At 37.9% G+C, this 15,616-nt stretch overlaps 1 protein-coding gene across 6 annotated transcripts in view; it reads right to left on the bottom strand.

Annotated features, from left to right (window-relative positions):
• The window catches only part of PDE7A (phosphodiesterase 7A), a 120,430-nt gene that overhangs the window by 15,070 nt on the left and 89,744 nt on the right, over positions 1–15,616 (bottom strand). For all 6 annotated transcript variants that reach the window (XR_013447864.1, XR_013447865.1, XR_013447862.1 and 3 more), the window contains exons 5-7: positions 14,359–14,422; positions 4,515–4,610; positions 2,614–2,714 (exon numbers count right to left, since the gene is read on the bottom strand). Coding sequence is in view for 2 of the 6 variants with exons in the window: in XM_036090030.2 (XP_035945923.1) it covers positions 2,614–2,714; positions 4,515–4,610; positions 14,359–14,422 (261 nt within the window). In the remaining 4 variants the exon portion in view is untranslated. The remainder of the gene's footprint in view (positions 1–2,613; positions 2,715–4,514; positions 4,611–14,358; positions 14,423–15,616) is intronic.

Raw genomic sequence — 15,616 nt, 5'->3', positions numbered from 1 at the left:
CTCCATGGCAGTAATTACAACAATACATGTCAACATTCTAAAGATATTTATTTTTCAGAGAGGGAGGGAGAGCGAGCGAGTGAGCGTGAGCAAGGAGAGCGGCAGGCAGAGGGAGAAGCAGGCTCCCCACTGAGCAGAGAGCCTGATGCAGACCAGGACCTGGACCAGGACCCTCGATCCCAGGACCCTGGGGTCATGACCTGAGCTGAAAGCAGATGCTTAACTGACTGAGCCACCCAGGCGTCCCATATGTCAACATTTATTTAATGACTGCTTCCCCCACTGGGACCTTTCCTGTCCTGTTTACCACTGGATTCCTAGCACCAGGAAAATGTACTTAATTAATGAACGAAAGCACTTGAAAGCATGATGCCACACGAAAGCCTGGGAAGTAAAAAAGATACAATCTTAAGGCTTTTTTTAAAATGCACTTTTAAAACTTTGAGGGATTCTGTTTTAAAATGTAAACTACAATAAAGGAGAAGGGAATTCTTGCATCTGAGGGCCCAGGGATTTTATCTGTCTCCTTCAATGGAGCTTTGATTAAATTCACTGAGTATGTTAACGATGAAAAGTTTTTAAAAGAAGAATTATCAGAGTTACACGGGCAAAAAAGTGTTTAAAAATTAGTATTGCCAGAGCCGCATGGGTAAGACTGTTCTTCATTTTTATCCACAACCTCCCCATCCTGCATGTTCTCTGCCCCTCTCGCAGCGCCCACGGCCTGGCATCAACCCTACCTTCTGCGCCCCTGGATTCTGGTTGGGTGTGGCCAGTGGAAGACAGGAGCGGAGAAGCCTTCACAGACATGTTCACTAGGTTAATTAACTTCCTGTGTCTCACAGAACAGGACACTTAACCTTCATCATTCCATTTACTGTATGGTGATTACTTACTAATTTCTCCCAAAGAACTCTCAAACAGAGGCTTCAGGCTTGGCCCAGAGTTTTTCTAAAGTTCAATTAAAAGACTGGGGCACTTGGGAGTATACATTTGTCAAAACTGTACCCATGATCTTTGACAAATAAATAAATAAAATCTTAAAAAAAAATTTAAAAAAAGGGACGCCTGGGTGGTTCAGTTGGTTAAGCATCTGCCTTCGGCTCAGGTCATAACCCCAGGGTCCTGGGATCGAGTCCCGAATCCGGCTCCTTGCTCTGCAGGAAGCCTGTTTCTCCCTCTGCCTGCCACTTCCCCTGCTTGTGCTCTCGCTCTCTCTGACAAATAAATAAATCTTAAAATTAAAAAAAAAAACTGTACCCATGAAATGTATACATTTTATTATTGCATATAAGTGACACCACAATAAAGTTGCTTTTTTAAAAAAGTTGTGATGTGGGGCACCTGGGTAGCTCAATCGGTTAAGTGCCCAACTCCTGATTTCAGCTCAGGTCATGACCTCAGGGTTGTGGGATAGACGCCTGTGTCAGGCTCCACGCTAAGCAGGGAGTCTACTTGGGATATTCTCTCCCTCTCCCTCCGCCCCTCCCCCCCATGCATGCGCATTCACACTAAAATAAATAAATCTTTAAAAAAAAGTCATGACGTATATACTTTAAAAATTGGGGTATTTTCACATATTCCACAATCTCTTGAAAAATCAGAAGACGAGCAACCACATGGCTATATTCTCAAAGTTGGCATCAACTAGCACAAACTGGTTTAGTCAGGCTGCTTTCCCTTCTAACGTCTAGCCAGAATTCAGATCCTAGGGGAGAAGAGTTTAGAAGCTGAGCTAAGAGTAAGCCAATGTAATTTCAGAACGCTCGGGTAGGAAACGTCCACGGGCAAACGTGGCTTTCTGTTACCATCTCCAGCTGATGATTCCCGCATCTGTATCTCCAACAGATTCTCTCCTATGCTCCAGAGTCTTTGATCCAACTCTAGTCGACATCTCCATTTGGATATCACCCAAATACGTTTAATTCCACATATCCAAAATGGAACTCCTCATTTCTACCAGCCTTACCCCCAAAACTTGCTCCCTTTTCTACGTTCTCTCTCACAGAATTCCACCTTCTACTCTGCTGCCCCATGCAGTCTTCATTGACTCTTCTCCCTATTTCCCTCCCCCACATGCATGCAGACACCATAACCTGGGCATTCTAACTCCCAAGAGACCTTACAGACCACCCACCTCTCTCCTTCCCCAAGGCTACTTGTCCCAGCTTGGGCCACCAGGCTCTTTCGTAGTGCATCGAAATCAAACAGCTCCTGACAGGCGTCCATTTTCCTGGTCTTGTCAGATTCATTTTTACACCACAGGATAGTTTTCTAAAGTCTCCTATTTCTCTTCTGTAGCTCCCCATTCATTCACTGAACTGGACTAATGCTATCCAGCCCTCATGGAGCTCACAAGAAGCTTGGTATAAATGCCAGTGTCTTAACATAGCCCTGGGGGGGGTGGTGCCTAGGATCTGGACCTTGCCTGGACTTCTCCAGCCTCACTTTCAACAATCACCCAGTTCTCCAGCTGCTGCACTTACAAATATAACCACGATGGGAAACTTGATCCAGCCAGATCTCATTCTTGTGAAGGAAGTCTCTCCTTTTGAGTCAAATCACTAATTTAAGGAAAAGGAATTTCCTTAGAATTTTCACCCAGGTTCTTACCTTAGGTTCTTTTAAGTAACAGTGCATGGCCTGAGTAACATCTGCAGCATGGACTGCATTGTGGTAAGGGTTTTGACTGTGGTAATCTTCTTGAATCATAACTGCAAAGAAAAAAGATCCCAGATTTCATTGTAGGTGAGAAGCATGTACAAGTACAAAAATTATGGTGATTATGAGTTTTCCACTTAAAATTTTCATGTGGCTATCAGCTAACTGTTCAGATTCAGAGATGATAATCACCTCGTAAGTCACATGTTTACCAAAGAATCAATACCATTTGACTGCAGACTTGTTTGAAATTTTCAGAAGGTATTCATGTCAAAACAATAAATATTTTTCTCTTTCAAAATGTGAATCTATCATTGTGCCAAACTCCCCTCTTTTAAATGTAATTTTAAAAGTTTCTCAGTTTAACTAAAAAACACTACAATTCATTCAATACATACTTATTGGACCAAGTACTGTCTTAGATTCTAGACATTTATCAGTGAACAAAAATCTATATGAAGGTAAAATAGGACAGTCATTTGGGGGTATATGAACATGATCCATGAGGTAAGTTTCGGATCTGGCATTAGTTTTTCAGTAGTAAGGCTGGACCTTCTGCTAATCCTACGCTCTGCTCAGTGTCTGTTATGCTCTCATGAAAAAGGAGACTAGGATTAGGGTAGCGCTATCCCCACTGCCATCAGGCCTGCCGTGGCCCTAGTAGCTAACACTCTAATCTACTGATCACTAAGTAATGTGAACCAATTCCACAGTGCTAAACTACGATTTACCGGTGAGAAGGAAGGAGCACTGCAAATCTCTATTTACTTTAATCCAACCTTTCAAACAACTTTTTCATTACTCTTGTTAGTATCTATTCTTGTATGTGTTTTATAATTTATATAATATATAACTATAGTATTACAGACATAAATTATAAATAAATATACATGAAAAGTTTCTCAAGGGCCTAGGTAATAAGTTTATCTTCGTTTGGTATTTAAAAGGAAAGAAAATATAGTATCTTCTTCTTTAAAAAAGTAAGAAATAATCCTCATGCTTCTTTTCTTTTAATGTATTTATTTGGTGAAAAACTTCAACTTTTTTCCTAGCAGAGCAGTCCTAAGCAAATATCACCATGCATGTTTAAACATATTAAAAATAATCTTTAAAGTGTACTGTAAAGAGATTTCTGGGATCAGAAAAAGAGAACACCTAAGCACAATGTACCTGATTTTTAAAAGTTTGAGCTTTCAAACTTTTTAAAAAGGACAGAAACGGTGTCATCTTTATAACAAAGCTGTAGTCAAGTAAGAGACTGACTGCAGAAGTGTCCCATTTCTTCACCTTGCTCTCCAGCCATGGCTTTGAACCTTCAAAGCTTCCTGGCCGAGAGGTGTGCTCATCCCCACCTGATGTGCTTTGGCCAACAGGATGTTGTGGCGTGAAGGAGAGCAGTGCCAACACTGGGTTCCGGGGGTCTGGGGTCACCAGCTCTCTCCTGGAGACTGGCCACCACTCCTTGAACAAGCTCAGCTTGTTGTAAAATAAGTATTTCCTCCTTTTTTGTTTTTTAATGTGAATTTATTAAGGTGCCAAACTCCTCTGCCTCCTTTTAATTTAATGGGAGACCATGGAGAGCTGAGCCACACGAAGCCGACTGTCCCAGCTGAGGTCCCAGGCAAGGCCCATGGAGCAGCCCACCTGCCGTCAACTGCAGGCACATAAATGAGCTCAGCCGGACCACAAGCAGCATTCAACGGCCCCAGAGACTCAGCAGCTAAATAAATGCGTGTCATTTCAAGCCACTAAATTTGGAGTAGTTTGTTTTAGAGCAATAGCTAACTGATACAACTGATGAAAATTTAAACAGTTTAAATCTTATTACTGTTAAATGGGCTGAAATCACTTACCTAAAAATCTACGAAGTTTCATCATATCTAAATGGAAGTACTCAATTAATCCATGAAGACTAAATAAATGAAAGGTTAAACTTACTAGACTATTTCCTAAAATGAAAGAAGAAGAGGTATCAGTAAGAAATACAGGCTCGTATAATTGCATTGTGCTTACAAATATGGGTTTTGAATATAAAACATGGAGAGTACAACTTCCTACTTTTTGTCTATCTAAGATTTATATCCTTTTATTTTACCAGCTATGAACTTTAAATATCACATCTCTTTTTTTCCATTCTAAGGGGAAAAAATGGCTTTGTTTCGTTTTTCTATAACCAAATAAGATAAGCATTTTCAAATAGATCAATTTTTTGAAAGACACCAAAATAATTACAATCAATAGAAAACTTTGAAAATTGTCCCACACTAAGTTGAATGCAACTTCCCAAAGCACCCAAAACATGGCTGCACTACCTTCAGCTACCCATCCCTCTATCATGGTGCTTTAACTGAACGAGAATGTCCAAAGTCAACTGCCTTAGCTGCACCGTGTTAGGTGGAGTTTGTGTTTATTCTTCAAGATACAGAGGTAGGAAGAGGGATCGATGACTTCAAGATCAAAACTTTGAACTTGACCACTTGACTCGCCCACACTTGTAGCAAGAAATCTGAGTAGCTGCAAGGGGGCTGGGTAGTGGTCACAAAACTAGGCAGAATTCTAGGATTCTAAGTTCATGGTCAACACTACATAGAAGTCTTACTATGTTTTTCTAGTGAAATGGCTAATTTACCTCCTCAAATGCCTATTTTCAAGCCTTTTCTACTCTTCTCAAACTTTTGACATACTTCCCATTCACCCCCTCATTCCCAACAGGCTCAGACTTCAACAGAAAATATACAAGCCCTCAAGTTCCCTTTCCTTTTCAAAGCCAATCCCTCCACCCCTCCAGAGTTTCTCAGAAACCTTGCTTGGATATCCTACCAACACACCCCACATGCCTCCTCCACCCCAGTGAATCAAAATACCCGTCTCCTCAGTCGTTCCCTATATTGTTCCAATAAGCATGAGCACTTGGACATGCTCTAGATTTTCTTATCTCTCAAACAACAAAGAATATCTGACTCTCTTGGCTCCCTCCAGAGTCACCCTCTCTATTCCCCTACATAACTAAATTTTCCAAAAGAGCTGATACATGCAGTGGGGACTACCTCATCCTCAACTTCCACTCCTTTGTCACTGACAACGGAGTCAACACTAGTATAGAAATTAAATTTGGAAAAACTACCATTGTTACAATGGTTAGTTTCTCTTCCAAGATGTGACTCTCCATTTTTTATACCTTTTATTATATTTTGAGGTTTCGTAGATTTCTTCTATAGGACACATATGTTACTTAAAAAAATGTATGTTAAAAAATTAACTTAATTTTAAAAAATGTAAGTTTTAAAGAGTTATGAGCTTATAATTTATTGTCAGCATTTAGACAATAACAATAACATAACCATGATTTTCGTATTCTCTAAAGAAATCCATGATTCCTACAAAAATCTATAAAGCACTTAATATTCCCACATTGCATATTTATAGTAATAACATTTATGAAGAATTAAAAAGGACCACTGGGCTAAACTCATTACCCAAAACTGCCTAAACAACTGTCAACAGCAGCCCATGGCTGAGGAAAAATATAAATTAACTGAAAAATATCTGAATGAGAAACCCTGGAAAAGATGCAGAAGACCAAAAGATATTCTTTTTTAAAAACCTGACATATCAGGTTTTAAATGAAAAAAAATTTTTTAAACCTCTTAAGAAACTAAATGTTAAAATGCATTCAAATCCTGATAACACTCTATTGATATGAACAGGAGCCCATGCGCTTTGGAACCATTTGTGAAGAAGTGAGCTATCTTTCTGTTATTACTGCTGTAACAACCAACCTTGCCTTCATATTTCACAACGTATGTTCAAGCAAACAATCCAGTTAAAAAATAGGCAGAGGATATGAATAGACATTTTTCCAAAGAAGACCCACAGATGGCCCAGAGTTGGATGAAAAGATGCTCAATATCACTAATCATCAGGGAAGGCAAATCAAAACCATAATGAGATATCACCTTACATCTGTCAGAAAAGTTATCAAAAAGACAAGAAGTAACAACTGTTGGTGAGGATGTGGAGAAAAGGAAACCCTCCTGCACTGTTCGGGGGAAGGTAAATTGGTGCAGCCACTCCGAAGAACAGTAGGAGGATCCTCGAAGAATTAAAAAGAGAACTAACATATTATCAATTCTGCTTCTGGGTATTTATCCCAAGAAAAGGAAACACTAATTCAAAAAGATATATGTACCCCTATGTTCAGTGCAGCATTATTTACAATAACCACGTTATGGAAGCAACCTAAGTGTCTGTAGACAGATGAACAGATAAAGAAGATGTGGTATACATATACAAAGGAATATTATTCAGCCATAAAAATGAAGGAAATCTTGCCATTTGCAACAACATTGATTAATTTTAAGAGCCTTATGCTAAGTGAAATAAGTCAGACAGAGAAAGACAAACGCTATATGATCTAACGTATATGTGGAATCTTAAACAAAAAACCAAGCTCATGGATACAGAGAATAAACTGGTGGTTGTCAGAGGCGAGGGTTGGCAATGTTGACAAAATAAGTGATGGGGGTCAAAAGGTATAAATCTCCAGCTATAAAATAAGTCTGGGGGATGTTACGTACAGCATGGTGACTATAATTAATAATACTGTATTGCGGGGGCACTTGGGTGCCTCAGTCAATTAAGTGTCTGACTCTTGATCTCAACTCAGGTCTTGATCTCAGGGTTGTGAGTTCAAGCTCTGCGTTGGCCTCCAAGCTGGGTATGGAGCCTACTTAAAACAATAAAATAAAGATACTGTATTGCATATCTGGAAGTTGCTAAGAGAGTAGACTTTACAAGTTCTCATCACAAGAAAAAAATTGTAATTATGTACAGTGATGGATGTTAAGCTTTTTGTAATGTTTTAAATATATGCATATATTAAATCACTACATTGTACACTTAAAGCTAATATAATGTTATATATATCAATTATACCTCAATTTAAAAATAGGCAGGAATTGCTGAAAATGGCAGAGTAGTAGGATCCTGAGCTCACCCCTTGCAATGAATACACCAAAACTGCAAGTACATATAGAGCAAGTCTCTGAGAACGACCTGAAGACTAGCAGAATAGCTCTTCCACAGCTAAAGATATAAAGAAAAAGCCACATCACGAAGGGTAGGAGAAACAGAGATGTGGTTTGGTCAGAACCCACACCCATAAGCAGGAGGAATATCATAGGTATAGAGATCCTCCCTAAGAACTGAAGGGTTCAAGCCCCACATCAGGCACCCACTGCCCTGGGGATCTGCACCAGGAAGACAACCCTCCATAACATCTGGCTTTGACAATCAGCAGGGCTTAGGTCCAGAAGCTTTGAAAATCAGCAAAGCTTAATTCCAGGAGAGCTGGAGGACTATGGGAAGCCAAGATTCCACTCTTAAAGGGCCTGCACACAAACTCCCTTGTTTGAGACTAGCACAGAGGCAAGAGTTTAAAGACTACTTGGGCGATAAGTTAAGGAAATTCACTAATTTTAGGGCTTGTGCAATAGGGTCAGGGATCTGTAGGAACTTTCTCCAGGAATGGAAGCACTGGAAGGTACCATTTTTCTTGCCCTCCTCCTGTCTAGCTGGCCTGATGCTGGCAGGCACCAGTTCTGACACTATCTACCTTGCTAGAGCTGCTCACCTGACCAGGTGTTCCCCTGCGGACCAGTCCAGTCCAACCTACCCACCCTGGCAGACACCCCTCCAAAGGGGCTCCCATCCTGTTGCACATAGTGGGGCTGGCACCCCACCAAAGTGGCACCTGCCCTAGCAGGGGTTGCAGGCCCGTCTACAAGTGTGCCCACAATAGTCACAGCCAGCCACACTGGGGGCTAGCCCTGCCCCCCATATTAGTCATGATCCAGCCACAAAGGAAGGCACATGTAGCCCACACAGGGGAAACCCTTGGAGCTCCTGGTTACAGTGACCAGGGCGTACTGTGCTACTGGGCCCCACAGGATGCCTGCTACATAAGGCCACATGTTCAAGACCAGGAGACACAGCTGATCTACTTAATATATACAAACAAAAATAGAGAGGCAGGGAAAGGAAGAGACAGAGGAACATGTTTCAAATGAAAGAACAAGACAAAACCTTAAAAAAATACTAAATGAAATGGAAATAAGCAATCTACCTCATGAAGAGTTCAAAGTAATGGTCATAAAGATGCTCACCAAACTTGAGAGAAAAGTGGATGAACTCAACAGAGATAGAAAATATAAAAAAGAATGCATCAGAGCTGAAGAATACATTAAAATGAAAAATACAGTGAGGGAATCAATAGCAGATTAGATTATGCAAAAGAACAGATCAGTGATGTGAAATTCAGGGTAGTAGAAACCATCTAAACTGAACAGCAATAATGAAAAAAAAATTAAAAATGAGAAAGGTCTCAGGGACCTCTGGGACAACATCAAGCATACTAATATTCACATGATAGGAGCCCCAGAAGGAGAAAACAGAAAGGGAAGGGGCAGAAAACTTATTTGAAGAAATAATAGCTGAAAACTTCCCTAACTTGGGGAAGGAAACGGATATCTAGGTCCAGGAAGCAAAGAGAGTCCCAAACAAGATGAGCCCAAGGAAGTCGACACCAAGACAAATAATTAAAATGTCAAAAATTAAAGATGAAGAAAGAATCTTAAAAACAGCAAGAGTATAGCAACTAGTTATGAACAAAGGAAACCCCATTAAGACTACCAACTGATTTTTCAGCAGAAACTTTGCAGGCCAGAAGAGAGTGGCATGATATAGTCAAAGTACTGAAAGGAAAAAACCTACAAGCAAGAATACTCTACCCAGCAAAGCCATCATTCAGAACTGAGGGAGAGATAAAGAGTTAAAGTTTTAACAAAAGTTAAAGAAGTTCATCACCACTAAACAGGCCTTATAAGAAATGTTAAAGGGGTTTCTTTGAGCAGAAAGAAAAGGTCAAGAAATAGAGGAAAATTATGAAGGAAAAAAGTCTTACTAGTAAAAGCAAACATAGTAAAGGTAGTGGACCTGCCACTTATAAAGCTTATATTAAGGTTAAAAATCAAAAGTAGTAAAATCAACTGTATCTACAATATTTACTTAGGAAATATATACAATATGACACAAAATACAAAATGTTGTGGGGGGGGAGTAGAAATGTAGTCCTTTTAGAATGTGTTCAAACTTAAGTGACTGTCATCTTAAAATAGACTGCTATATACATAATGTGTAATATATGAACCTCATGGTAATGATGAACCAAAAACTTCTAAGAGATACACAGAATATAAAGAAAAAGGAATAAAAACACAACACTAATGAAAGTAATCAAATCAAAGGGAAGACAGCAACAGAAGAAAAACTGAGAACTATAAAACAACCAGAAAACAACAAAATGGCAATAAATACATACCTATTAACAATTACTTCAAATGTGAATGGACCAAATGTTCCAATCAAATAACACAGGGTGACTGAATGGATAAACAAATCAAGACCCATCTATATATAGCCTACAAGAGGCTCATTTCAGACCTAAAGACATATACAGACTGGAAGTCGAGGGATGGAAAAAATATTCCATGAAAATAGAAATGAAAAAAAGCTTGGGTAGCAATACTTGTATCAGACAAAACAGACTTTAAAATAAAAACTGTAACAAGCGACAAGAAGGGAATTACATAATGATGAAGGGATCAATCCAACAAGAGGATAAAAAAAACAGTAAATATCTATGCACCCAACATAGAAGCACCTATATATAAAGCAAATATAAACAGACATAAAGGGAGAAATTAACAGTAATACAATATTAGTAGGGGACTTTAATACCCCCCCACTTATTATCAGTAGCTAGGTCATCCAGACAGAAAATCAATAAGGAAACAGTGGTCTTAAATGACACTTTAGACCAGATGGACTTACCATATATATATACAGAACATTCCATCTAAAAACAGCAGAATTCACCTCTTCTGAGGTAAACATGGAACATTGTATTCCTCGGGATAGGTCACATGTCAGGCCACAAAATAAGTCTCCATAAATTTAAGAACACTGAAATCATATCAAGTATCTTTTCCAACCACAAGAGTATGAAACTAGATTACAAGAAAAAAAAAGAAACTGGAAAAAACACAAACATGTGGAGGCTAAACAACATGCTAATAAACAGCCAAGGGGTCAATGAAAAAAATCAAAGAGGAATTCAAACACACCTTGAATCAAATGAAAATGAAAATACAATGTTCCAAAATATAAGAGACACAGCAAAAGCAGTACTGAAAGGGAAGTTTATAGTGATAAAGCCTACCAAAAGCACTAAGACAAAATATCAAAGAAACAATCTAAGCTTACACTTAAAGGAATGAGAAAAAGAGGAAAAAACAAAGCCCCAAAACAAAGCCCAACAAAGTACAAGGAAGGACATAATAAAGATCAGAGTGGAAATAAATGAAATGGGACTTAAAAAGTAATAGAAAACATCCATAAACCTGAGAGCTGATTCTTTGAAATGATAAATAAAGTTGATAAACCTTTAGCCAGGCTCATCAAGAAAAAAAAAAAGAGAAAGGACTCTAGTAAATACTATCAAAAATGAAAGAGGAGAAGATCAATAGACACCACAGCAATACAGATTTTACAAGACTAATAAAACAAGCATATGCCAACAAACTGGACAAACTAGAAGAAATGGATAAATTCCTAGACACATGTAATCTTCTAAGACTGAATCACAAAGAAACAGAAAATCTGAACAGTCCAATTATTGACAATGAAATGAATCACCGTAATCAAAAAACCCCCAACTAACGAGTCCAGGACCAGATGGTTTCACGGGTGAATTCTACCAAACACTTAGAGAAGACGAAGTACCTATCCTTCTCAAACTATTTCAAAAAATTAAAGAGAAAGGAATGTTTCTGTATTCATTCTACAAGGCCAGCATCACCCTGACACCAAAACCAGACAGACACTACAAAAAAAGAAAACTACAGTCTAATATTCTTGATGAACATTTATGCAAAATACTCAACCAAATATTACCAAACCAAACTCAACAATATATTAAAAGGATCATACACTACGATCAAGTGGGTTTTATTCCAGAATGTAAGGATGGTTCAACATCTGTAAATGAATCAACATGATACATCACATTAACAAAATAAAGGATAAAAATCATATTATCACCTCAAGAGATGCAGGGAAACCATTAGACAAAATTCAACATCCACTTATGATAAAAACTCTCAACAAACCAAGTATAGAAGGAACATACCTCAATATAAAAAAGGCCAAATACGACAAACCCACAAGTAACATCACACTCAATGGTGAAAAGCTGAAAGCTTTCCCTCTAAGATCAGGAAGAAAACAAGGATGCCCACTCTTGACACTTCTATTCAACACTGTACTGGAAGCATGGACCACAACAATCAGACAAGAAAAAGAAATAAAGGCATCTAGATTAAGGCCATAACACAGGATGGCAACAAGGGTCCCTCACATGCCAGACAGATTTCAGGGGTGACAAACCATATCTTGCTATTTCACACATAACCTCTCATTCCTATAAAAGGAACGTACTCTAGCAGATGGCAAGTGCTTTCTTCCTTGCAGTGGGCAAGCTGGGGGCCATTTGTCTTGGTGGGAATCACTGAGTTTTGCCTCTTCCCACAATGTCCTCCGGTGAATTGCCCAGAGTAAGAAATAACAGAAAGCACTGGGTCAATAAACAAGACAGGAAAACTATATACTTGGATACCATATACATATATCATCCAGAATTCATTTCAAGCTAAGCAGTTTAAAAAAGGAAAGCACTTCTAATTAAATTTTGAAAATTAAAAAAATTTTCTCTTCTGCCCATTTGCTTCTCAATAGTATCTCTTCATGGACAGAATTCCTGTAACTTTTTGGTGGCTGTATTTAACTGAATATGTGTATCACCATCTGTAAAAATCATAGGTGGGTAGCTAACTCCTAACAATCAACCTTAAGAAGAAACCATCTGGCCAACTCCACAAAAAGTAATGAGATGATTAAAGTGAAAGCAAAGTGTTAAATTAACTAATGTAGCTAATAGCTAGTCTGCCCATTCCACACAGTGTCAACCTCACTCTACTTTCATCACCAAGATCCCGGACTAGCAGGATACGTACTTTTTAGAAATAAAGTCTAGAGAAGAATCACTTATTTCGATGAGTGACAAGTGTCCCAATAGACTAATTATAGGCTATGAGCTATCACAGTTTACAAAAGGCTAAACTTTGAAGGTGCTAAGGGTGGCACTGTTTTATTTACATTTATTTTGACGTAACAACTGAAGTAATATTCACGTTAAGTTAGAAAAAAAGAAATTTCCCAGATCTTAGATGAGTCAAATGATACTTCACATTTTTTTTAAAAAGGGAAGGACAACTGTGTAAATGACACTAGAAAATTTTCTGTGTGGACATGCCAAAGTGGGGGCAGGGAGAGGAACAGAACAGTCACCAAAGGGCAAAGGAGAGGTGGAAGAGAAACAGAAAAGGAAAAAAACAAAAACAAAAGGGCAGGGAAGCAGGAGAGAGGTAAGCTGATAAGACAGAGTTCATTGTCTTTACAATTTTGCCTAGAATCAGTCGAATTTATTTTCTGTCAACGGCACACAGACAAATGGAAGGTGATTACAAAGCTATCTGCACCTTACATGGGCCACACAGATTATGGGGAATCATACAGTAATTCCAAAAAGCTAGTTCCTCATTGAGTCTCAAGATGCATAAAGTTGTATCTGCTTGTCCATTTTCTGTATTTGGCTTCCTTATGAAATGAGCTTCATTCCAAAGTAAAATAAGAAAAAGAATGGTGATTTCCAAGTATACAGCAGTGGACTACCCAGCTGTTACTTCATTCTAAACACTCCGAAGTGACTTCCTCTCCACGTACTGCCCACTCTGCTTCACTTATTAAAGAGATATTTAGACAAGGACAAAGGCTAGTTGAACTACATGTACCATTTTTATGCCAAAAATTTTATCCTAAATAAAAATGATTCCCAGAGGGAATCCTTTTCCTGTTCCCGAAGAGAATAAGGAAACATGACCCCTACCCCTAAAACAAAACAAAACAAAACACAGGAGGGGGTAAACAGATTAGAATCACCTGGTGTTTTCAAACCACTCATTCTATAGATTCTGATAAGACTCCTCAAGAAGCTACAAGCTCATCCCCATCCAACCATGGAGAAGCAGTGTCAGAGGGAACCACTGATTAGAATATGTCCTCTCTCTCAAGTGTTCAGAGAAAGAAAAACCTGAGAACCACAAAGTTGGAAGAAAGGATATCTCTCAAAATGTCATTAATCTACCACATATCTGTGGCTATCAAAACTGGAATACAGTATCAGAAGATGTCATTGTAAATAGCCACAATCCAAAAGAAACCAAAACAGAAAAATAAAGAACATAACGAGGTAACAATTTCACTTTGGGTTATTCATAATAGCAGCATTAGCTAGGGTGAGGATTATAACTTTTGATCACTGCTAAGAGTAATGAAAAAATAAAATTATGAGAGTGATTCTCTGGGCTTATAGATCAGTCACCAAAGAAGGGACAAAATGGTGTTCTGCCAGCAGAGGGCTCACAACCTAAAGAAATGAAAGCAACAACCCACCAGGGGCTGTACCATCAATGCAGAATCTAGAGTACACATTAATTTGAGTAAGTCAAATTCTTCACTTACCATTTGTTAGTCTATCAAATAGAAAGATATCAAAATTCCAATTTCCAACTTTTTCCAGCATACACTGAAATGAAAACCAAACATTCTTACTGTAATTTCATTTCAGTAACAGTCTGTCTTTTGTAGATAGCCCATAGAGAAGTTAGTAAAAATGAAAAGTGATCTAAGAAATGCTAAGTATCATTCTCTTTTTAATCGTGACCTTTCCAGCTGAATCCAAAAAAGTATCCAAAACGTAAGCTCCATTTGGAAAACCAAATATTATTTTGCTTTCCAATTAATGAATGTACAGGTAAGATTAATGTTTCTTTCAATTCACTGCTATACTCCCATGAACTTTTCAAGAATTCTAATATAATTTAATACCATGGAAGTGTGGTTCATACACTGCATGGTCTAGAAACTAGATTTTAAAAGTCTCGTAAAAATAAGTTATAATAGCTGAGTACTTACTATATTCCATACTGTTAAAAGTGCTAGTTCACTCTTACTATTCATATCAACACTATGAAGTAGGCATTGTTTTCAATCCTCATTTACAGATGGGGAAACAGGCTGAACGTAACTAACTTGAGCAGCTAAAAAGTAACAGAGCTGGGATCTAAAATCAGGTGGTCTGACTCTGGAAACGAGGCACTTGACAGCTATACTACACTATGCTTAAATTATTTGTTACTCATTTTCTTAAAAAACACTCCCAACTTGCAGGCATTTATTTATATTCTTTATATAATAAGTAATAGCATTTATTACATTTATTTTTAAGTTGATGTGTATTTCAGTTGAGCAAAAAATCCCATAACCCCAAAATGAAATTGATTGTATTTTTAAACCATATATTTGTAACCTGAAACTTTTGTGGAAAGTTCACTGTTGTATACATTTATCAATAAATTGACATAAATAATACTATTACTTATGATAGTACTCACAACTAATCATACACAGATCAATATTCTCATTTTTAAAAGCATAACATGTAAACTTTTTAAAATTTAAAGAAAGCATGAACACCTTCTATTAAGGTGTTCTTTCATCAAACCGGGAAGCAGTTTTTTTTTCACTTTAATGTAATCGTAAAGAAGGTGCTTCGCCCTATGTACACACACTTACAAAATCGGGCCTGTAAATATTAAGTCAAAAAATAATTTTAAAAATACTAGAAACATAAGATTATTTAAAACACTCATTTGGTCAAAAACAAGCTCATCTGAGCTCTACCTTCATTAAGACATTTCTTTTAAACTATATAAATAGA

The sequence above is a fragment of the Halichoerus grypus genome, chromosome 5 (assembly GCF_964656455.1).
Source record: "Halichoerus grypus chromosome 5, mHalGry1.hap1.1, whole genome shotgun sequence".
Lineage (NCBI taxonomy): Eukaryota > Metazoa > Chordata > Mammalia > Carnivora > Phocidae > Halichoerus > Halichoerus grypus.
Note: the sequence above shows the minus strand (reverse complement) of the source record. Positions and strands in the feature narration are given on the sequence as shown.